This window comes from Linepithema humile, chromosome 6 (genome assembly GCF_040581485.1).
Source record: "Linepithema humile isolate Giens D197 chromosome 6, Lhum_UNIL_v1.0, whole genome shotgun sequence".
In the NCBI taxonomy this organism is placed as follows: Eukaryota; Metazoa; Arthropoda; class Insecta; order Hymenoptera; family Formicidae; genus Linepithema; species Linepithema humile.
The window spans coordinates 27,105,509-27,130,276 of NC_090133.1; the positions used below are offsets into that span (position 1 = coordinate 27,105,509).

The window sequence follows — 24,768 nt, forward strand, 5'->3', positions numbered from 1 at the left end:
AAATAAATGATATTACTAACTTTGATCATTACTCGAAAATTGAAAGAATTATAAAAAGACGTGCGTTCCAATTTTTTGCTATCCTCTATCCAATTAACACTTAAGTTAATTGTTTTGTTAGAATACATATTTCTATTTTTGTTCACAATGCAGGATCCTGGAATTTTGTAAAGAACATAAAATTGTTTATTGAATATTAAGTTTTACAAATATTATCACACACTTGTTATGAATGTTTCGTCTCGGGGCGGGCTTCTCCTTATATCGTATATCGTACAAATATAAGAATTATATTCAATAAGGGCTATGTATATATATATATAATATATATATAAATACTCGATCATCTTATAAAGTGGCGGTGTTTGTGTATTATGTACATCGATAAGCCGACCATTCTTAATCGCGATATATTACCGTCGAATTTATAAATGCTAATACTAGGTAATTTATTTATCTACTAATTTATAAAAGCTAAAATACGGATGATCGATTCGTTGATGAGTTGTAAGAACAAGAGGTGTATTAATATGGTGACGGTCGAATGCAAATCAGCCTCTAAACATTTCGCACTTCGTCTTGTATTCCGGTCATAAATCCCAGCGCATAGTAGAAATCAATAAATAATATTAATTTTATATAGATAAATATATATTTACTCTATGCTAATTATACTTTTGTGGTAAAATATTTTCACCAGGCCCTCTGCGTAGGCCTATCTTTCAATTAAAAAGTACCTGTTCGCTTTTTTTCTTCTTCATCAACAGCGCAATAGATACAACTTTCATATTTATATCATATATATACTTAATGTACAAGCTGTCTCTTTATCGGTATAGCTCACTTATGTTTTTCTCGCGATCGTAAAAGCTTGCGTACAGCTTATAAAAGCATTAATATGAGAAACAATAATGTATTGTAAAATGTCCACACGTATCCGAGAAAAACGTATTAACACGTTTATAAATAATATATTCTCTTTATAGTTAACTTACGAATGTAGCGCTATTTGGCGAACAGAGACCGTAATACACTCGAACGCTAATAATTCTTGCAGTGTTCTCTCTCTCTCTCTCTCTCTCTTTCTCATCGAGCTAAGCCGACAACGAAAAAACTTCATTTATTCTATGTATAAATTGTATTGGGCGGTATTATCTATGTATTATCACCGGCAAGTAATACGTAATATTCCGAATTATGGTACAACATTGTTCTCTCGGCTTTTTTTAGGAAACTTGTGTTACATCGAAATTTGTGCACTACACAAGTTGTTCAGAACTCAAGTAATATATATCAAAAATTAGAGAGCCTACCTTAATTAATTAATTGTCATTTTGAAAGTTTTATAAATCATTTAAAACCTAGATATATATTATTTGATGATCAGTAAAACATGCTCGTATTGCATCTATGTTCCGCTTACTTTTCCTCTTATAATTTTATCAAAAAAAGATTAAAAATATTCATCCATTGACATACAAACGAAACATACATAATTTGATCACGAAAGAATTAAACATCGCACAATAATTTCACAACTTTTCGCGTCTTTCACAATTCTTCACAAATTTGTTTCCAATATGTTTCACGCTGGCAAAAGTATAAACTCGATTTCTATTACTCGAGTTCCAACTAACTCGCGTACGGTACAACACCCTTAATATACAAGACTTCTGTACAATACCTCGAGTGTTATGAAAGTACAAAAGTGCTCCAAAAACGATTGAATACGATTCGAACTTCTATTAGCATTATTATCTCGTAGCAATATGTAAAATGACAATCATTACATTTGTTCATCGTGAATTGGAGTCCAAACGCGCTTCCGCGTTAATGTTTTCTTGGAGAGTCTTTATTATTGGAAGGAAACGTATGTGTATGTACTTTGACGGATATGCATGAATGAATTGGCAGTAAATGGTTTATATAAAATGGCTTGGATATAAATATGGATATACGTGCATATACGTCGACGATTCTTCCGGTGAAAGTTTGAGCGTTGCATTAAGTTTATAAAAATCTTTCCTAAGCTGCCGGTTCCCGGTTTGTGCATCCCAAGTAAGTGAAAATACAAATTCATACGAAATATGTATATCCTACGAAAAATATTTGTATACAATTTTTTATCGATAATACTTTAACTCGCACGAGCGACTCGCAAGAGAGATTTGAAACTTACTTTACTTCAATGGACCGTATCCGACGATAATGTAATCTTTACTGCTCTCTTACGTAAAATAGTTTGCTTCTAGAAACGGATAGAGTGAAAGGCCCGAAAGGATGCTGCGAAATTAAATCCTGCGCGCGACTTTATGCGCCTTTCGGGAGGAAATCTAGGAGGAAAATCGATCGTTCACTTCATTATACTAAATAGTCTATAATACCCATACTCGCAATATATCCGCATTTAATTCTAAAATAATCCTTCCCAATGAGATCGTAATACTAGTTGGTGATTGCTTCAACAAAGGATACACGCACGAAATCCTTCTATAAATGCAAGCTGCCAAGGTTGTCGAGTACACAGAGCAACTTAACACCTTATCCACGCTGTTTCGCGCCGGATTTAATATTATTTATTACGGAACGCGACGAAATGAGTATCGCGTGCAATCATACACAGATCATCAAGATTTTCGTTTAAAAGTTACATTGCCGATTCGATAATGTAAAATAAAACTAATCTTTATTGTTTTACCTTATCAAATTTTAAAAATATGACATCGAAAAGATAAGTAAAATAATAAAGTAAAAAATAAATTTGCAATTCATTTCTGTGCAAAGATCCTTTTTGTATTAAGGACGACTATTTTCAGCGTCAACTTTAACCGGTTAAAACAGAACTCTTGTCGACAGAAGATTACTGATATGAAGAATAAAATATCGTCTTCTTTGACGATGATAGTTTATTCAGATTAGTCGACGCTGAAAATAGTTATTCCAAACGTGAGTAACGTCGGCCTCGTCGATAAGGTGTTAACGTAGACATCTTATTAAGGCCGTCCGAAACAAAATATACAACTTTTACGGTCCTTAAAGCGTAAAACAGAGTATCGAGCGAGTTGTCAACTTGACAAAGAAAATGTTGGGATGAGTACAACAATTCATCCGTTCATAATTATTATATACTTTCTTCTAAACAAATTAATATCGTGAAAATAGAAATGTGAACAAGCGTAGCTTCCAAGTATAAAACCATACAATAAAGCTCATCGCGAAATAATTCAGATACAAAAATAGAATTGGAATTTTATCTAAAATTTTACCTTTCGTTTTTATTCATTTAGAACCGTAAACTGCTCGATCAAACGACGCGTGCCCCATCTTTTTTTAAAGCGTAAATATGGCAATCGTAAGCATCGACGAAAGTAACGCATTAATCGTACAAATACGAATTACGTGAATACGAGATAGCGACGAGCGACGCATGAGCTTCTCGCTGGGAGTACAAAAGCGTACTAATACAAGTTTAGTTTCTTCATTTAGGCAAGAGCACACGATTAACGTGCGCAAAAGCGCAATCGTCGGGTGTCGCACGATTAAAACCACCCTGAACTTTCACGCAGATATCGAAAAAAGACGTCGAAAGATGCTCCTTACTCGCACGGACTTGACTATATTATTATTGTACACTGACTTTCACACATCGTAGAAAACACGCCGGAAATCGATCATGTGTAACTTACGTCCTGATCGGTATATACGCGCCCAGCACATTCACACACATGTGGTACATTGTAAACGTCTATAACACAAAGAGTGCTGGTCGAGTGGCTTTCCCGCAGCATGGTACTTGCGTGTCCGCGTTATAAAAAAAATACGCCGCAAGAATACGCGACGCTGTCGGAATACATTGGCAAGTACAACTTTGAGTCTCACGCTCAAAACGAGCAACGCTAGTACCGGAGAGAGAGGGAGACGTCAATCGAAATGGAATGATTCGGCGAATCGCCAATTACGACGCTTGAAAATCGAGCATTCGGATCACGCGTTAATTGCGCCGTTCATCGGCGCTAATTAACCGTTCGGTTTCTCACGCGCAATTCCGACAGTAATCGTGCGAATTAGAAGAGAAGAAAAAGAATGTGATACAAACCGTATAAAGTGCCGTGATTAATTTATCTCTCAGGTACTAACATTGAGAATGTGACCGTTGCAGTCTATCCATCAGTTAGGATGGCACAAGGTTTAGGAACCTACTTTAGCATTCGAATTCCGATGCTGTTATGGCATTCAGATCTTTCATAAGACCCTCTAAGTTGGCCATTTCCTGATTCAATTCTTCGGTGCTATACGAAGGCTGTAAACCACAATTAGACTCGATTACGAAGCAATTCCACGTAGAGTGTCCAAAGTCAAACTTGTACTGCATCAATCAACGCAATTTTAAAAGTATCGATTCACGTTTCTCACCTTTAACCGTTCAACTTCTTCCGAGGTGTGTGCCGCGTTCGACACGGAAGCCAGACGGTTTTTCGCTAATTGCGACGTCGAGCTTTGCGGTTTCTTGTACGGGCTTCCGGACATTGTTGGCCTCACCGTCACTTGCGACACTGTAGTTATGGAGATTAGTGAGTCCGGCGTTCATCGGAGCGTAAAGTAATTAGTAAACAGTACTAACCACCGTGCTTCTGCTGCGCCGGCGTTGAAGGAGCACTCTGCGGCGGTGGTGCCGGCACGCTGAAGCTCTTAAGGGGATGTCCTTGCAGCCGCTTGCTGTTGTTCTCCACTCCGACGGTATTATTAATCGGTTGATTACTGTTCCCGTAATGACCAGGGGCGTACTGGGCGTTTCCGGTGTACGATTGTCCGCTTGTGCCGTATGATAACTGAAAGAGCAGGAGAGCAATTGTTGTTATGTCTGCCTGCAGCCTGAATTAATTCCGACAAAGTCAATATTAAGCATTTCGCTCTTGTTTTAAGTGAAATAATTCATTCTTGTTCATTTATTATGCAGAATATTGCCGCAAAGTACTACGCCAATACTTATATTTTTTATCCGCAAAATGTAAAAATTAAAAAAACATAATTTGCTAATTATTAGGCTCGTGCAAAAGGTTTATCGCTTCTTCGTGAAGATCTATTTTAAACAAAGTCGATTTTTATTCTAAAACTCGGAGTTTTTGAAATCGAGTGTATAATATTTTGTTTTCAGCTGAAGAAATGTATTGGAATCAATGGCGATTATTTTGGTTCTTAAAAACTGATTTAAAATCCTTCAATTGTCTTCAATTTTACTTGAATAAAATTTTTACACCAATCCAACATAATCACGTACTCCGAAGTGTTATGTCTAATCTGCAAAGATTAAAGGATTCATTATATATTCGGGACCTTACTTGACTCTGTAATGGCTCGTACGAGCTAGGCATATTGCAGGAATCCGGGCTGGACTCCGGCGTCGGTTCCAGCGTGACGTGCGCCCGATTCAGGCTGTATTGCGCTACCGTGCGCGGATAGTTCTGCCTCATCGACGACGTGTCGCTGCAGGACGTGTGAATGGTCGGCTGCGACATGCTGCTGTTCACGATCGGGGTGGCCGTAGCTATGGCTGCAACGAGTCAAGAACTTTGATACCTACATCGAAGCGGCGATTCCTAGCTGAATATTGTGCGTTTATTGTTCGTGTATGTTTACGCAAAATGTCTCTTGTCGCAAAATAATATCGCGCTCGGAATGGCTCGGCCAATTCTCGATGTTGTACAAAAGCGACATTACACACATATCGGATACTGCGCTATTAGGATTGACAATCCCACCACTACTTACGCTGATGCAAAGGTGTACTGTCAACGGGGAGTGTGATTAGTTTGGGTTTGTGGCTGCCGTGACTGTGCTGTCTGCTCAGGGTCGAGCACTTCTCGTCAGTGTTACCTGATAGGAAATAAGTAGAAAGCAACGAAATAATAAAATCAGGAGAAACTGCAAATAAAATGTACCGGGCCCTTCTCTATCTCTTTCTCTTAAGTGCACTGTGCTAACTGAAATGCAAACACCAAGTGAAATTGCCAGAACAGTGTTATAGAAACGTTATTCTTGCAAATTAATCAAACGGGATTGCTGTCGGCTTTGCGATGTGACTCAAATGTTTTTGGCGGTGTTTTGATCTGTGGCGGTGCGGCCGTGTCTTTTCCGCGATACTTACCCATGTAACTTGGCACATAAGTACGTTTATCCAGCGAGCTGGAGTTGCCGTGTACATTATCCTGACTGTATTCCGGATTGCTCGACCTGGGTAATGTGTTGCTGGTGACACCGCTGGTCGACGCTTCGCCGTTTAACGACGATTTCTCCAGTGCTTTCAGCTCCATTTGATCGTGATGAATCCAAAGATCCGGCGGCTTGATATTCGTCTTCTGATTCGTGTCATTCATATATCTAAGAATGGTGAAAATATAATTATAAAAAACAATATAAAACAATGTACAAAAATTTATGGACAAATGTATTATAATTGAAAGTATTGAAACATAGTAATTCAATTATTATTGTTAAAATATACCCTTTCTTGCGATCTGGCGAGCTTGGATTACGTTTACAGCACACTACAACCACGACCGATATACCGGTGACGATGACGATTGAAAAGCCCACGATGATGTAAATCAATAAATTGGAAAGGCCACGTCCATCTGGAAAGAAATAAAAATTGTACAATATGTAAGTTTGTGCATATGCTCGATATTTTCGAAAAAGATCCAGACACAATTTTCGATTTCAATCTTTTTAAAAATGTGTAATGCAGAAATGATTTCTTATTTCCCTATTTCAAAAAGTTGTGAATATCAATGCGATAAAACATGCTTGAGTACATGCGCAATTAGAATAAAATGATAAAGCCTAAAACGATGTCTTACCTCGACCATGCAATTCATCATAGTTATCCATGCCATTGCCTACCATAGGAATAAGAAATAAACATATAATAATTAACACACTGAATTTGTGAGTGACAACGAAATCCAATATAGAACATATAAAGATAACATATATGCAGATAGCGCTACTTGTTTATATACAATTGGATTAATAAACATTACATTACGCGCACATATGTTATATATATCGTACAAACATAATAATAATTAACCCTTTGTCAATAATATGCATAACATATAGATGCACAGCCAGCCTCTTATTTTTCCATTTACAATTGTATTCCATTCAGAGAGAGTTCAGAGAGACAAATAATTTTTTTAAAACAAGTGTGACAACAACAAAAATACCTACTCGTTTAGCTATTTCACTACACTCTAATTTAGCCACGAAAGAGTTAATTTGTCGCGATCGAGATCAATAGATAAAAACTGGATTACTCACTTTGTGGCGTTTTAAATGAGATTGTCGTGGAGAACGGTCCGTATCCCTTTAAATTGCGAGCTTGGATCTTGAAGTAGTACATCGTGTTAGGCTGCAAACCCTTCACAACCGCGTCCACTTTGTCGCCAATGACGCCCTCCACTTGCCAGTCGCGATCCCATTTAGTATTATCGGTGGAATAAATTATGAGATAACCTAAAAACGCCGGTGATAAGTCAATATGCTCCGCTTTTGCAATTTTTAGAAAACCTACCTGTAACTTGGCCGTTGGATTGCTTGGGAGGTTGCCATCGCAATAGAACGGAGGTCGGATGATCCTCGACGGTTTGAATAGTGAGATCCCGCGGTGCTGTGCTGGGCGCGGCTTCCTGGGTTTGATTTAGAACGACCATACTCCACGGCGAGCTCCGTTTGCCCTAAGAAAGTTCATTCTGTAGCGCACATCGGTCTTCCACACCGCGCGTCATTGACATGCGTTTCATACCTTGACCAACTTGACCGTAAACTCGTACTGCGTGTTGGGCTTCAGATCGTGAATCATGCAGTTGAGATCGGTGGCGTTGAAATATTTGTATCTCGGACTGTTGCTGTGATGGTAGGATGTGTAACGCACCACGTAGAACCGACTATCGGTGACATACTAAAAATAAATGTGCTCGTTACGGAGATATTTTCGCCTGACCTTTCCCTCACGCGCGTCATTTTACGAGGTTTTATAAGATAATGCGATCGCATATGACGTAAACGTACTTGACTTTTCGATAAAGTCGTGTCAGTCCAATACAGCACAACGGTAGTAGCTGAGAGCACGATAGCTTTAAGGCCAACTGGTGGTATTAAAGGCACTGCGGATTCAGATACAAAACGTTCGGGAGTTCTTATATTCGCGTACGCTGGTTGACCGTCGCCAACGTTATTCGTTGCTCTTAAGGATATTACGTACTCCGCTGTTGGTTCTAAAGTGAAAAAAGAAAAGAATAGAAATTGGAATCAAATTAGAAACATTTTGTTCCGAAGGTAGAACTTTCGCGTCGCGTGTTTTACCTATAGGTTTGATGGCGTAAGATCGTTGCTTGCCATCGAGAATTTGAAACTCGACATCAGGATAAAATTTGCCCCAGCCTAATTTGTACGATCTCACTTTTATGCTTGGATCTTTCGGGGGATGCCACAATACTAGTATAGAATCCGCCACAGCATTCGCTGTAACAAGAATATTTTACAGCAAATTAGTAATTAAATTGTACTTTGTTATTTTACTGTATAAAATAAAAAAATATAAGAAATGTAAGTATATGCATTTCACTACAAATCGAATATAGATTTTATCATAATTGAAATAAATGATGTTCACCTCTTAGATTACTGGGTATATTGGGTACTTTCGTTTCGTCCAGATCGTTCTCGTATGTTTCTATTTTCGTCCACTCCGTCCACGGCCCAGTTCCATTGACGTTGAAGGCACATATGCGAACTTGGTACACGACGTGCTTCTCAAGCCCGTTCAGCACGTACAGACGTTGATTTCCTGTCACCGTAATCGGGGGACGGCGATGGGAATCCCCGGATTGATCGTGCGGATATTTGCGATAACGGATTTTGTAACCCGTGATAATCCCGTTCTGTCCCTTGAGCGGAGGCTCCCATCTTATGATAATACTCTAAAAACATACACATTCAACGATGTAAAACAGACAAAATTTTTAAAATATTGACACTCGATTCAATGCGTGTATAAATGTATTTGAATGCCGTACCGTCGAACTAGCTGCTTCTAACGTAACGTTATACGGCGGTTGCGTGGGTTGTGCGCTGTGAGTCCGAATGTCGAAATCCTTACTAAACGCGCCCGGGCCATTCTCGTTGACCGCTTGAACTCTAATACTGTATTCCGTATAAGGCACGAGATCTACCAAGTCATACGTTGTACTAGTAGTTTCACGCGTTACTTCTTCATCGTCGCCCTGAAAGTCGCGAATCGAATTAGAGACTTGCGATCGATCGTCACTTGCAATGCAATGGCACTCACCTCCATAAATGTAATAATATATTTAGATATTCGACCGTTAATAATATCCGGCTCGTTCCACGATAAAGTAATGCTCGTGCTACTTGTCGCGTGACCCACCACCTCTTTCGGCGGTCCAGGAACATCGGCCTGAAAGATCGCACGAAATATTACAAACAGAAAGAGTGCATTAGTGAAGAAATTTCTCAAAGATTCGAACCTCTATCAGCGTTGTGACTGGCAGTACTTCACTAGGCGCGCTGATTCCTCGAGCGTTCTGCGCGATCACATGGAACTGATACGTCATGCCGGGCTGCAAGGTGCGTACCATGGCCTCCAGCTTCTGTTGCGTTTGGATGACTCTCTCCCTGAATGCAAAACATAAACGGCGATTAATAATTTTGAAAGTTTACAGTTCGATGATCATTTCAACGATTTATTTCTGCGGCAATGATCACCTCATGGCTCCTTCTTGCTTGAAATGAACGGAGTAATTGATGATGTCGCCGTTCGTATTTTCCGGCTCCTGCCAGCGTAGCGTAACGAATCTCGCGTTGACGATGACGAGGCTCAGGTTCCTCGGCGGGGACGGCACACCGCCGTCAAACGCCTCATGAGTGTCCGTGCCATCTATAAAATGGGTGTCAGGATCGTAAAGGAAGTTAGGATCCTTAATCGAGCCTGGGAGGAGGTCCGCGGGATCGTCGGAGGGACTTATGGAGAGCGGTGGGTTCGGTGTAAGCGATAACGTGTGTCCTAGGAGGGTGCTCGGATGTTGCCACGTCTTATTATACAACTGTCGGTGCTGCAATAACTTTTTCTTGGGAACTGTCTTGGGAGTTGTCGTTTTACGGGAATTCGTTCTCTCTGCATACGTGACGTTAGCATGCGGAACAGTTAACCGGCAGGGAACACACGAGGGAGAAAGAAATAAATAAAAATGAAATTAAAATAATAAAACAAATTACGTAACAAAATAAACGTAATAGTAGAAAAATAAACGTAATAGTAGAAAAATATCATTTGTGGAAAATAAATATACACAAAATCATTTCAACTCTGATATTCATCTGCGTAAGATATATAAAATAAACCGTTCCAACTCTGATATCTGTTAATCAGCAAATATCAAGCGAGAATTGCGCTTTACAAAGAGATTTCATAAAACTCACTGAGTTCGTTGATTGTGAGACGGGCTGCGGCTTGAACACTGCCAGCGGAATTCACGCCTATGCACTGGAAAATTCCTGCATCAATAGGTAACAGTCCATTGATTCTCAAGTTGTCTCTGCAAGCAAAAAAAAAATAATAATAAAGTATCATAAAATTGAATTTAATATAAATTACATTAAATCATAATCGAGTTTTCAAGATAATTATCTTATCGTTTTTAATAATTTACGAAGCACGATTTTACACGGAATTTTTTTTATCAAAATACATTTTTTTTAAATACATACCCATTGACGATTTGCCAGTACGCGCTCAGTGTGATGCGCTCGCCGTTCTTCAGCCACGTGATTTTCGGCTCTGGTTGACCGTAGATCTTGCACTCAAACTCCAGATCTTGATTCTCACTCGCCGTCTTGTCCTCCGGCTTTTTTATGAATTTCGGCGGAACTGAGAATTGAATCAAGCGTGAAATTTCGCGACTCAAGACAGCGATAAGGAACTGTTGTGGGCGCGTCGCGTGCATACCTTGTACAATTAATTCAGCGACCGCGTCCAAGGAGTCCACATCGTTTTCCGCACGACACTGATACGAGCCTTGATCCGATTCTCTGACCTGCGTGATCATTAGGCTGGAGGCTGCGACTTCGCGATACCTTGCAAAACAGACGCCGCAACGTCAAGATCACGTTCGCTACAATCGCGCTATTTGCGTCGATAATAATTTTGTACCTAGAATCGGACGACGTCAAATCGAGAGCGACGCCGTCCTTGAGCCACAGAATCGTCGGCTTCGGATTACCGTTGGCGGCGCACTCGAGGGTCACGGCGGACCCTTCGACGGCTACTTGTTGCAAAGGTTGTGCGATGAATACCGGAGCGTTGGATTCTTCATCTACATACGAAATATCAAGTAAAGTGTCCATAAATCTGATTTTGTCTCGTTAATATCCGATCACCACGCGGGACTTACCGATGTCGCTGGATATTAAACCTAATTGTGCTTTGTTGCTCAGTCTATATTGGCCGTAGCCAGTGGCGTTACATCTGTACGAGCCGATGTCGTTATTCTGAACGTCGTCGATTTCCAACGCGCCTGCGAGAAGGCAAACGAGATGAATTATCGAAATTTATGTAATAAAAATAAATTTAAAAAAATATATATAAATGAATTGCAAATAACATCGTTCAAATTGTGATATTTACTCGAGATAAATACTTTAAAATAAATAGAAACGAAATCCCGTTTGATTTCCAATATTTATTAAAACCATCAAACGAGAGCGCGCGTCCTTTAAAGAAGCTGTGTTTAATTAATTGCTAATAAATAACCGCGCAGAAGTCAGAAGCTGTGAGCCGCTGTCGTACCTGACGGTAGGATAGTCATTCGACTTTTATCGAGCGCTAACGGATGCTCGTCCTTCAGCCACTGTATCTTTAACAGGCTCGAGGAGGCGGGCAGGGCGCAGCTTAAATATGCAATCTGTCCGGCATAAACCATAGTGTCCTGAGGCTCTCTCTCGAAACCGGGCAGGCCTTTAAAGAAAGTCGATCGTTACATTATGCATTTCGTCGCACGTGCATTATGGAATACTTTCGACGGTCTCCTAGAAGTCTTCTAAGGAGAGTAAATCTCCCAGCCTCCACTACGCGGTGATATTGACTTTTCTCGAGAGGCACATTCTCACACAGACGCGCTCTAAAATCTAGGATCTAAGGATACTAACTTGCTAGTTTGATCGTGGCCGTCCGGGAGACAATCGATCCGACATTATCTACGCTGGCTAAGCACTGATAACTTCCGGTTACTTCCGCGCTACCGGTGTATACGCTATTTATGTACAAGGAGTTGTTCGCTAGCTGTGATCTACAAAAAAAAAAAAAGACAAGATCGGGGTGTGTTTCCTTGAGAGAATTGAACGGGGACGCTGCGGGGAGTCTGTCTCTCCTAGAGACGCATCACGCCGATATTACCGATAAGTGTCTCCGATAAACGAGATCGGCTGACCGTCGTCCGTGCGCCAACTTATACTCGGCGCGCCAAAGACGCTCCTCGCCTCGCAGTCCAGCCTCGCGGGACCACCCTGCTCCACCACCACATCCCGCGGCTCGATGATGAAGTCCAAGCCTCCCGCATTGACTGCAAACAGAGAAAATGGGAAAAGTTAGTGAAAGAAATGGATCCTCCTATTAAAACTATTAAACTCTCTCGTTCGCGTACGACATAATTCAGTGGAGAATTCATACTTTCGAGGACTTGACGCTAATATTCGAGAAGTCTTTCTTCAAAAGAGAAAAAGAAAATTAATAAAGTAAGTTTAATAAAAAATAACTTGGATCTCTAAATTTGATTTTTTTTAATTTAGCGATTTATTTTCAATTAAATTCATTTACTTTATTAATTTTATTTTGCTTTTTTAAAAAAAATGTTCGACGAATATTATTTAGCTTCGCCAAAAATGGACTCTCCACTGTATTTATATTATACGCGAACGAAAATTTAATAATAATTCAATAATAACTTCAATTCAATAATAATTTATTAACGAAGTATTCGTGAAATTAATATAATATTTACAAAATTATGATTTCACATTTACAGCACAAATCTATATTGCCTGTATTTCTGTTTTTATTTCCTACATTATTTTTCCCTACTTATTTTTAACATTCTCCCCCGCACAACGAATGACGTAAAGGCAATCATTCTCTCGCTATCACCGCAATCCCAATTCAATTTGTCAAGCGCTCGAGCTTCCGGATAAGAATCGCGACTATTTCAGGGGCTTCGCAGTCTGTTTACGCGGGGAGAGGGATGTTTAACGATCACACCCGGTTAGAGAGGCAGCGCTATTGCGCTATCAAATTTCGACCCCCTCGGGCCGCTTTGTCGTGACCCACGCGTGCACGACGCACGTTAGTTAGGGGGTGTAGATGTTAAAAGAGGGCGGAGAAGGAAGAACCCGGCGGCGCATCGGGCGGGAATCGTTTCCTCGAAGGGAAACAGGCTGCTACGAAGGGAGAGAGAGAGAGAGAGAGAGAAGCGATTCGAACAAAGGGTCGTCCACCCTACATGCGGGGCGCCCTTTTGCTTGCCTGCCTATTCGCCTGGCGAGACGCCCAAATGCCTGAATTCTCTCTCTCTCTCTATCTCTTTGCCTCCGTCCTTCTTCGCATGGCACGACCGTGCCCCTTGGCGCGATTGCACTATCGCGATACGAGACGATTTAACGTACGAGAATCGACCGTGATGGAGAAAGAGAGAGAGAGAGAAAGAAAAGGGGGAGAGACGGAAAAAAAAAAGAAAAATGCCTCCGCTCGCGGGACATTTTTATGGGCGGCGAGGCGAGAGATCATTCGGAGACGATTTCTTCTCTTGCGAGACTGCAACGCGCTGCTTCGATATTTCTCGGCGGTACGATGCTAATGTGGTGATGGTGGTTTGAGAAGAAAACATCAAGTGCTTAAATATTCATAACTATTGACAGAGAATATTTTATCAAAACGATATGAGAGAAATGAAAATGCGTCGCATTATTTCATTATTGTATCGATTTCGTGTTGAAGAAAAAATGTACATTCGTTACCTCCTTATTATATTTCAATTTTTGTGTATATTATTTTTAAAATAAAAATAGATTTCAAAGTAAAATAATTCCAAGTAGCAATTTTTTTAATAATTAATATTTGAACAAAAAAAGTTGAAAAAAGTCTCAAGTTTGAGCAATGAAAAGCGTCTTGAAAATTTTCTGGACTTAAAAATGCTCGTATAAAAAAAGCTGAGTGCTTTTTCCTTTTATATTGCGATCTCAAGAAGGAGCCGAGGCGGAACCACCGCGCGGAGGTTTTATTTATTATATCATGCTTCTAAACTACCTCTCTCGAACGCGCGGCGCATGACAAACTGGAATTCCATCGGCAACCATCGATCATTCGGATTTTTCTAAACGCGCGTACCGCGTGTACGCAACACACGGCGCGACATTATTCCAACATTCTGCATTAATCGCGCGGCATTCGCTGAAAGGCATTCGCAGGACCTTTGGTCTCCGGTCTTTGCGAGAAAAAGCGCTCGAGTATTCAGGTCTCAGCTTCTTCGAGAAGAGAGAGAGAGAGGAAGCTTCTAATCGCTACGCTTTTCTTTCTCGTTTTCATATTCCAGCAAAATGCTCGAGCGTCGAGATCTCGCACGCGCGCGTTATCTCGTTTCGGTGTCGTCAGAATGTAACGCAGTATCCGCGCGGAATGTTGCACGCTCCGGGAATATCTCCAGATATGAGTGGATACTGACGTCGGCAAAAGAGAGCCGACGTCATTTAAAGGCGGTATGCACACGTATCATCATTTTTATCCGCGATTTCTAATAAACTCAAGGTCGGGGTCGAGCATTTGAAGCCGCGTTAGAACATTTTTTCCCTCTTTTCTCTATACGATCTCGGAATATCGTGAGAAATTCCACTTTATCCGCGCTATCGTTTCGGAATAAATTCCTACAGATCAATCTCAATTCCGCAAATATTTCGATTAAGCGGAAGACCGCCGCGCTGTTCGTTATCAGAGAAAACGATACTCGCGCGTTCGGCCGATTAGTTGAATATCGGAGGCGGATATCGGAACCGTTATTCTAACGAATATCGAAACGAACGTTCGCGCGAGAGGGAGAGAGAAATTGTTTTAAGAACCGTTTAGCGAAACTCGATGCTTAAATGAGACATAATGAATTTTAATCACCGATTATAACGATATGTAATTATGCACGGTCGAACAATCGATAATGATCTGCAATTAGCGTGACGTGGATTATCGCCGTAACGACGTAACGATTAAATGAGGCGAACGGCTTTCCGGGAAATCGAGAACCAGGTGCGAGTTTATACTTTGCTTGCTAATCGTGTGCGAAAATAATTTTTTCGCAATAATAAAAAAAGAGAGAGAAAGAGAGTATGATTAGAAGCTTTGTTTTTTGAACATTTCTCCTAGTATAATTGTAATTGAATTCCACGAAATTCTGTCGCGCACGATCCAGCGCATTATTGGGTTACAGTTCCAATTGGCGAACATTTTCGCGTAACCACAGCATCGTAAATGGTGCTTTCAGAGAAACCTAATCCAACGCTCTGTTTCTCTCTTCCTCTCCCTTTATCCCGTGACTGAGAGCCACTGACAGCGGTTATTGGGTTACAGTTTCACGCTCACGGTGGTCTGTCACCTTCGAGCGCGCGAGAAAGAGAGAGAGCCCGATGATCCCATCACGGATGGACGATGGCCTGAGCCGAGCCATCAAACGCAATTTCCCATCGGATCGGCGGAGAAAAAAACCCGATGATCGTCGTTGCACCGTAAAACAGATATTCGTGAAATGTTCTAACTGAAACTCTTGCGGAATTAATTTCGACGAATAAATGGATATTAAATATTTTGTCGTCATTTTAATGCTATTGAATAAGATAAATATAATAGTTAACTACTGTTTTATCTGAGAAATTTTATGAAGATAGAAAGAACATAGTTTGCGAATTACGTGCTTCAATTATTTTCAGAATTATGCGCAGGATTGTCATAAAACACTGTGTGAACTTCGACGAGGGATCGCAAAGGATGTAAAAATGACTTAAATATCGACTTTAAATTTATACAATATCTAAGAAACCTTTTTCAGAAGACAAAATACATTCCACCATGTCGCGTGTTCTATTCGATTTCGCTCTCTCACGACCTCCTTGCACTTTTCAAGTTCAGGGACTGCCTCTGTCATTCCTGCGACCTGCGTCTCATCGGTCAAGATGCCAGCGAAGAAAAAAGAAACGGAAAAAGAAGAGAAAAGAGAGGGAGGAAGAAAAGAACGTGCGCGCGCGCGCGCGCGCGATTCAGTGCCGTGTAGCGCCGCGACGCCTGCATCCAACGCGCGCTCGAAGACGGGAAAATAAACTATTCGGCGTTGCGCCGTTTGATTTACGAGTACAAGCGACAACCTACCGCACGGGACACCGAAATAGACCGGACTAGCACTATTACAGTGTGCGTATTGTGTATACACGAGATAAATCCATCGCGCGATCACTGCACTTTGCAAACGGTGCACCGGGTGTTCTCGGTGTACAAATGCATGTCTTTAAGATTACAATCAATTTGCTTTTTACGCAACTGCAATTAATTCCAGTTGAGATTCTGCGCTACATTATTACCTTCTCGCAGTTTTATTCTTATCAAATGTACACACGAAGAGTGTAAGCGGGAAAAATGAAATATAAATAAAAGCTGCTATCGCGAACAAGTTTATACGCAATCGGACGGTTTCGCGCAGACAAGATTTGTTATCAAGCTCAAATGTTTGTTTCCGTTCAAACGCTGGCAAAAATTGCCTCGTCGCGCGCAGTTGACACGATCGTCGGTGGCGAGATACCGGCGAGATAGAGCAGCTTTCAGATGTTTCCTCCTTCACGTGTTTGTAGATTTTCCGTGGCAGCAACGTGCTTTTTGCAAGCAGCAACGCATAGATAGTTATTATCTTGTTACGCAACGAACAACTGTTGACATTAGAAAAACATGAGAAAGACAACATGCGATATATGTGTCTTTCTATCAATATTACAATCGCTGCCAAAGATAACACGTTGTCAAGATTAATAAAAAAAATTTTAAGAGGAAAAATCCGGACTTCTGCCAAGATGAAATAAATTTAGCCAATTATAAAGTATTTTGCTTAATAACTGTGATATTTTCCGCCGGTAAAAAAATATTTGTTTTCGTGTGTCAAGATTATTTAATTAAAATGCACCAATTTTGAATTAAAGTTTGCAGAATTTATACATCAAAATTTTACATCGCTTGGTTCTCAGCCTTCGTTGATTTAATTTTATATTTTCTCTGAAAATTCTGCAAGTTTAATTTAAGATCGGCGTAAATATCTTATTTAAATAATCTAAAGATAAACAAAAATAATTTACAAACAATTTTTGCCTCGCTAGACAGATTCGGAAAGTGGCACATCGTGATTTATATTGTTTACATCAAGGTAACAGATTAAAGTAAAACAAATCGTGGCAGCAGGAGAATATATCAAGGCTTATACGCAGGAATGTGAGAATCTCGTATTTTGGGGGTGCACCACACATATTTAAGTGCGCTCGCACGTATTCGTGAACGTTTGTGCGTGAATTTTCACGGAACGATAAATCTCCGGGATTTTTTCCCGACGAGGATTAATATGCACGCGAAACTTCGAGCTTGCTGCGTGCCTTCTTGCCCCCTCGTCTCCGTGCCTCGGCGGAGTCCGGCAAGGGGAGAGAATGTTGAAAAAGTGCGGTAAAAGTACTCGACATGTGACGAACAGACCGTGAAGGAAGGCAAGGTACGCGCGCGCGCGTGAGCCGGGGTGTCTACAGGGTGTCTCATAAATATTAATGAAACACCTGAAGGGCGTAAGAGACGTCGTCGCACAATGTCCCTTTCGACGGGAATCAATTAATCGTTAACCGAACGACACCGATATCCGAACCCCTGCCAAGATGAAGCCTCTTAATCACAGCCGAAGTTACCATCTTCGATTTCGAGCCGTCGAATTTGACAAGAAAAAGCCTACAAATCTTTGGACAAAATAGAAAAATCGGTCACAAACAGAAGATAAAACCAAAATTTTTTAAAATACGCTTTGATATTTCATAGTACAAGTTTTTCCTTTTCTTTTTCAAGATGTTTTGAATAAAGATTTACTCTGAATAAATTGATTAATAAAGACAGCGAATGGTGGTGATATAAGATGCAAAATATGATAACAATTCTCTTTTTCCTTTATTTTTTATCTCGGATTAACATCCTCGACTGAGACATCGTGGTGGCAATTCGCGATCGATGAACGGAAATTTGATAAAATGTATTTCTTCCGGCGAATCTTTCGGTTGCCCGTTGCTTCCACCGTCAAATAAACGTTTTTTTCCTCGAGGAGCTTTCGCGAGAGCTGTATGGGCGGTGAAGATACGGGGATGTACTCTGCGAAAGTTTCATCCCCGACTTACGCTTCTTTTCAAGGGAATCTCTGATAAAGTTTACAGCCTCGAGTTCTGTGAGCGATATTCCGTGTAGCGTGAGATCGGATTTACAGATTACTATTTTCCGGATTTATACGCATGAATTTTTTTCATTGGAATGGCAAATTCGAAATTATAATTTTCATAATAATAAATTTATCGTCGATATATGATTATTCGATAATACATATATTTTATCATCGATATATAATAATTCATAATTTCCAAACTTTATACGCATGAATTTTTTCATTCGGTGGCAAAATTATAATTTTGATGATAATACAATTTATCGATAGCTTCGTAATATATTTCGTCAACGATATATAATTTCCGTCGTAAAATATTAATGACAAAACGGGTGGATACTGAAAACGTTCGGTTTAATAATACTTATTTGTTGCGGTAACAAAGAATCGTGTAAAATATTTATTGCGAACGGGGCAAGCGCGCGATGAGAAGACGGGCCGCCGTCTTGCTGTTGTTATGCAGGTAAAGTCATAAACCCACAGCACGGGATCTTTGTATAGATCCGACAGAAAGGATGGACGGACGTATGGACGAACGAACGAACGGATGGACGGACGGATGGACGGGGATCGGCACCATTGTGTACCGTTTTAGTTTATGATGTTCTATTTGTACAGCTCGTAATTATTCTGCGGTATGCTATACGTCGTCAGGACAAGTTCTCTCGCGGGGATAACAGGTTTATTTGAACAACAATGCGCAGTCCGCTGAGGACCCCTTTCATTGTTAGAAATTTCTCCATCCCGATCAACCGGAAACGGGTCTTTATGCCGCGCATACGCCAAGCATTGTACGTGGAGGCGAAAGCAAAATGGCATTTAACACTGCGATTCTGTCGAAAAATAATATTTCAGTATTTTGCAAAGGCGTAAGAGAGTAATAAAAATCTGTTTTGAGATAGTAGATAAATTAGCAAAATGAATAAAAAATAGCAATTAAGAAAATTAATATCATTAAAAATTTGTATAATTTATGTAAAAAAATTTATACAATTAAATTAAAAACACAAGAAATAATCTTTTCGTGACTAAATTACGTAATTCACGCTCTGTGCACGTAAACTGTGCTTTAAAACTGAAATAATAAATAAATAATTTTGCTATCTCTCTTTCTCTTCTTCCTCTCTTTACTTTTGATAAGTAAATTTATTCCATTTGTGAATGCTTGTTGGGTTAAAATTATAAATAGAAGATACATGTCCCGCTGAGAAAATAATAGATTCCCTTCTCACAATCGCGATCGAGATGAATCTACCAGCCATCTCATTACGATTCCGCGGCGCTTTGCAGAAACGGATCGAAACCAACAATAAGCAGCGACCGCGAACTTCACGTAGCGCGGGGAGAGAACCGAATCCGGGGGATTTGCCGGAGCCGCGGCGGGTTCCGCGGCGGGTTCCGCGCCGTGTGCACGCGCGTGAGAGGCCGAGCTAGGCTCCGAGATAGGCATCGCGCGAATGTGCGCGGCGAGAGTTCGGATGTTTACCACGCGCGATTTGCGAGCGCGATAAATCCCGCGCGGACCCGGAATGGCTTTCGCTCCGCTCCGCGTGGCTGTAAAATCCCTCTCAATGAATCCTTAATACGAGACGCTGCGACGACCAGGCGCGAACTCGTGCAACAATGGCAGGGGCCTCGGTCCCTCGGCGACGTAATTTATATCACCACCGTGTTTACCGGGAGGGGCGGGGAGAGGAGGGGGACGGAGAGGAGGCACTGTTCTTATTGCGTTCGCAGATGCAATACGGAGATGCTGCATCGTGTTTGGCATACTCGTTTACTCTAGTTATGTACGTTGCATATTGGGATTTGTATACCGAAGATATAGTGATTGCACCGCGTCGTTCGGAGCGACTCCGATTTAAATCTTGATTGGCCCCGTGAGATCGCAATAGTTCATTCCGACTCTGATCGGTGGAACGAAATGATAAATATATAATCTTCCTACCGGCAATAAATCTTGCGAAATAAAATGAATCGTTTCGTCGCTTGAGATTTAAACGAAAATCATACATGGGTTTGTTAATGTAAATCAATTTTTGTTTTTCTTCTATATTACATACACGTAAAATTAATCCGGATAGAAACGGCGTACTGTTAATCAAAAAGCTCGTTTAATTTCGCAATCGCTAAAGCGCAAACAAAGGATAAAAATTAATCCTATGGGATCACAGCAGCCCCATTCATTATAAACACAATATACGAAGAGTATTACGTCAAATAACATGGAAAGGTAAATATGTAATGCGCGTTAAATTTGATCAAACAAAATGTTATTTTATTACGAAAAATTAAACAAAAATTATGCATCATATTATTGATTCCCAATTTGAATTGCGGTATAATAAAAAATTGTGAATATGTAATATCTTTTTTCCAACTTACAATCAGATTGAATTTTTTTTTAACTGAGCGTTAAGTAAATTCTGTCTCGTGGAAGTGAAACTGTAACCCGCGCAGGAACAACGGAATTGTTAAGCCGAAGTTCATTGGATTTTGCAATCACTAAAGCGTAAACAAAGTGTAAAAATCGATTCCGCAGACTACCCTCGCGATTGCGATGGGAAATACACCCAGAAAAGAAGTCACCCCCGCGTTTCAGTCGGCGTAATCTCCTCTCTGGGCGTCCCCCTCTCTTTCTCCCTCTCTTTCTTTCACTCTGCATCAATAATGGTCACCCGATGCGCAGGGTCTCTCAACCCGACTTAGGTAGATACGGCAAGGTGCGTCGGCACGCAAAATAAATGATTGAATTATGCAAATTTATGCGGCTTGTTTTTTTCACGATTCCCGAATTCGATCGCCGGCAGGATTGTATGTACAATGCGTGAGTGAGATAACGATTACGCTCATGCTCTGCGAACGTTTCGACGGTGTCACGTGTCGACACGTGATTACACAAGTGTTCAACTCTACGAGCGGGAAATATTATGTAATTTGCGTAATGGATAAACGGATAAACAAAATAAGAGGCAATCGGGCGTCTCGAAGATGTAAATATTTGCACGAAAGCACGAAAAGCAAAATAACTATCTATATTCGATTATTGCATATAAATATCATTCTAATTGTATTAAATTATATTTAATTATCATTTAAAAGAAAAATCCGTCGATTGTTTTATATTTACGAGAGTCCAAAAGTTCTGCGGAGAGTCGTTATTGAAAGCATTTATTACAAGAAATTAATACTTAATCAATATTTAAAAAATCAAAATTTATAGCTTATTTTCTTACATAATCAACCATTAAGTCAGCACACTTCTTCGGTAGTTCAACAGTTTTCTAATTCTTTGAAAAAAAAGTCAGGTATTTAAAATACACGAAGAACTTTCCGGAAACTTTTTGACTCCGTGCAAGTAGACACGATGTTTAAATTCGCTCCCTCGCGAATATTTAAGATGTTATTAAAGGCGAGGCGCGACGAATCGATTCGAAACTCGGCGAAACATCTTAAGAAGCCGCTCCACAGACACGGGATTGTCGGAGGGCTTGACCTTATGCTAATGCACTACTTCAATGTTGAATCTCGTTTCGACTCATCTCGCTCATCTCGAGATTAAGTCGGACGCGAGGCTCGACAATCGTATTTCATCCCGTTCTTTCGTCTAATCTAATCCCGCGACTGGCAATGAACATTTTTCGGTCGTATTTAAAGTGCAATCATAGAATATACGAATTTATAAAAACGATCAAATGCAGAAAGCAGTATTCTTTTGTGACGCGATGCAAACGAATGAAAATTGCCAAACCTTTGAACTTTCCGTCTGTCGTGTATAGTCACTCGCTCACTCGCACATATACTCTCATCCCCCCCCTCTCTCTCTCTCTCTCTCTCTCTCTCTCTCTCTCTCTCTCTCTCGTTACACGCTTTGTTCCCTTTCTTCTTTATCCGTTCAAAGCCCAAGTATTCGCTTGCTTCGCTTCAAATATATACAAAGCACGAGATAACAAAAGCAAAACAAGGACCTATCGTTTGAAGATTTTAAACAACTATCGATCCCGTTCTATTTATATATTTTGTTGCAGCAGCCTACGACGCTCCGAGAATATCTCGCGGAGTCGCCAACACTGCATGCTCATTGACAGGTCGATTCGCGTCTCACGACGCCCAGCGACGCGGATTGTCCGCGCGAGAGGTAATTTCCCGCGGAAATCTTCCCGAGAGAGACCCGGCAGATTGAAATTTTGCGATATCCAAATTTGGGGGGAGGGGGGGTAAAAAAAATAAAATAAAACAAATGAATGTGTATTTGATTGAACGACGAACGTCCAAACGTCGTTCAAACCATTCGCCGGGAATTTCGCGTGCGACAAACATCAGCGAATGTATCAAGTAAAATCCGCGACGGTACGCGATCGCGATATGTCAGCACAATATTGAGGACGCGATGCGACACAACAAGAAAGAGAGAAGCGTATCCCACTTACCTCGTGGGAGCACTGTCAACAGCGAAGTCAACAGGACGGCGAGGAAACGCGGCTCCATTTGGGTCCAGAGCAGGTCCGTCGCAACGCAGACTCCGACGCGCGACGCCGCCGCCGCCGCTGCTTTAGAAAGGTTTCCTTCGCACCGAAGCCGAGATCACCACCGCCTCCGGGAGGCGCACGACCACCACCGTTGCACACGCGCGCGATGCACCACCGTGAGATGCGAACACATGCCACTTCGCGCCTTCGTCGTCGGGACTTTACCGTCGTCGCGGCCGCCGATTATACGACAGATACGCGATTCTCACGCCCGCGATACTCATTTTCGCACGACAAACTCGCTACACATCCACAACAACACATAACATGGCTAACGGACCGCGACGAAATGACCGGGGGATAATCAGTGATGCCAGTCCGATGGGGAGAAACAAGCGTGGCGCATGCGCGACGATGCGTGGACCACGCTCTCCCGCTCGCATCCTCGTACGGTGAAAAGAATGAGGAATCATCGTAGTACCGTTTTCGCTTTGGATATAGATGGCGCCGCGAATCGTGTTCGTGGAAGTCGGTAAACGCACGGCGGTTTAGTAATTTCTGCAAACGTACTGATTCGCAACGCTATCTATATCTATTTATAAAAATCTATTTATACAGTAGCAGACTCTTTACAAAACTGTTGATAAAATGCTATTTGGTTCGTGTCCTTATCATATACGAAATTTATAGGTCAATAGATAAAGAACATCTTATAAACAAATTTAATTGCGTTTTGATTATTTACTTTAATAAATATACAAACTATGAATATTAATATGAATCTATATAAATGTATTAATACATTAATAATCAAGAAAACACGTCATTATAATATTTGTATTTTATATATTTCTAATTTAAAAAACATTTAATAAGCCATTTATCATTAAGGCAATGTTGGAATGGTCTGTTTTACCAATTTTTTTTAAACAAACTATACTTTTTTTTTGCTGCGTAGAATGAAAAATCCATTTCTGTAATTAAAGTGTATATGCTTATACAAAGTGCACGGTCGATTTGAAAGGATTTTTCATTCCACGCAGCCAAAAAGAAAGAATTTTACAAAAAATTGAAAGTAAAAACAGGTATCGATTAACTTGGAGTCATAAGGAAGATAGCCAGAATTTTTATTGTCATCAACATTGTTGTCTGCCGGAAAGCTACAGTTATTGTTAAGAAATCATCGACATCTGTGCACGAGTATCTAAAAAAAAGAAAATTTTGAAACGCGCGTAAATCAATCTAGAATAGTTGTTCAATTCGTTTGATACCGAGTAATCGATTGATCATTGTTAACATATGTTTTGCATATCAGTCATACCATACTTAATAAAGACAAATGGATCAAGAATTATCAGCATCTAAAACTAATTCCATCGATTAGCAATAGTACGAACATAAAAAATTAACAAAAAAATAATAAATAATATTTAATATGTTTACAAAACACGAAAATAAGTAGCTAAATATAGTAGAGATATTTTTATTCCATATGAGACATTGTATCGAAAGAATGAGCGAAAACGATGACGTCACTCACTGTGTTATGTATTTTAATAGTATAACAATGTTTCATTAATACTTATATATAAACGATTAATAAACAAAAAAAATAAAGAAAATTTTATTCTGTAAGAAAAAAACTTATTCAAACTTATTTATTATAAATTATTATTTATTTATTGAACTTATGAACTCGTTGGCCGAATACGACAGTAATGTGGTCATTAGAAACGAGTGAATTT

The 24,768-nt window shown here is 40.3% G+C and overlaps 1 protein-coding gene and 1 long non-coding RNA gene across 5 annotated transcripts; one reads left to right on the plus strand and one right to left on the minus strand.

Annotated features, from left to right (window-relative positions):
• Positions 1 to 163: 163 nt before the first annotated feature.
• On the minus strand, positions 164 to 23,384 carry fra (frazzled). Of its 4 annotated transcripts, none has more exons than XM_012365538.2 (27): positions 22,985 to 23,384; positions 12,473 to 12,638; positions 12,226 to 12,365; positions 11,867 to 12,034; positions 11,472 to 11,594; positions 11,231 to 11,393; positions 11,027 to 11,154; positions 10,789 to 10,948; positions 10,501 to 10,616; positions 9,787 to 9,958; positions 9,549 to 9,696; positions 9,350 to 9,478; positions 9,078 to 9,284; positions 8,675 to 8,981; positions 8,365 to 8,523; positions 8,071 to 8,276; positions 7,805 to 7,960; positions 7,574 to 7,736; positions 7,321 to 7,515; positions 6,858 to 6,896; positions 6,503 to 6,632; positions 6,146 to 6,378; positions 5,770 to 5,874; positions 5,340 to 5,551; positions 4,622 to 4,829; positions 4,414 to 4,553; positions 164 to 4,300 (listed from the first exon to the last, which is right to left on the minus strand). In XM_012365538.2, exons 1-27 carry the CDS (start codon positions 23,040 to 23,042, stop codon positions 4,202 to 4,204), a joined length of 4,230 nt encoding a protein of 1,409 aa, XP_012220961.1. In that variant the 5' UTR covers positions 23,043 to 23,384; the 3' UTR covers positions 164 to 4,201. The 4 variants fall into 4 exon arrangements, with proteins under 4 accessions (XP_012220961.1, XP_012220959.1, XP_012220960.1 ...); XM_012365536.2 differs by having other exon boundaries at positions 9,787 to 10,195; XM_012365537.2 differs by lacking the exon at positions 6,858 to 6,896 and having other exon boundaries at positions 9,787 to 10,195.
• LOC137000343 (uncharacterized) lies at positions 15,099 to 15,914 on the plus strand. The gene is made up of 2 exons (XR_010890604.1): positions 15,099 to 15,361; positions 15,683 to 15,914. It is a non-coding gene; the product is annotated as an uncharacterized lncRNA (long non-coding RNA).
• Positions 23,385 to 24,768: the final 1,384 nt, after the last annotated feature.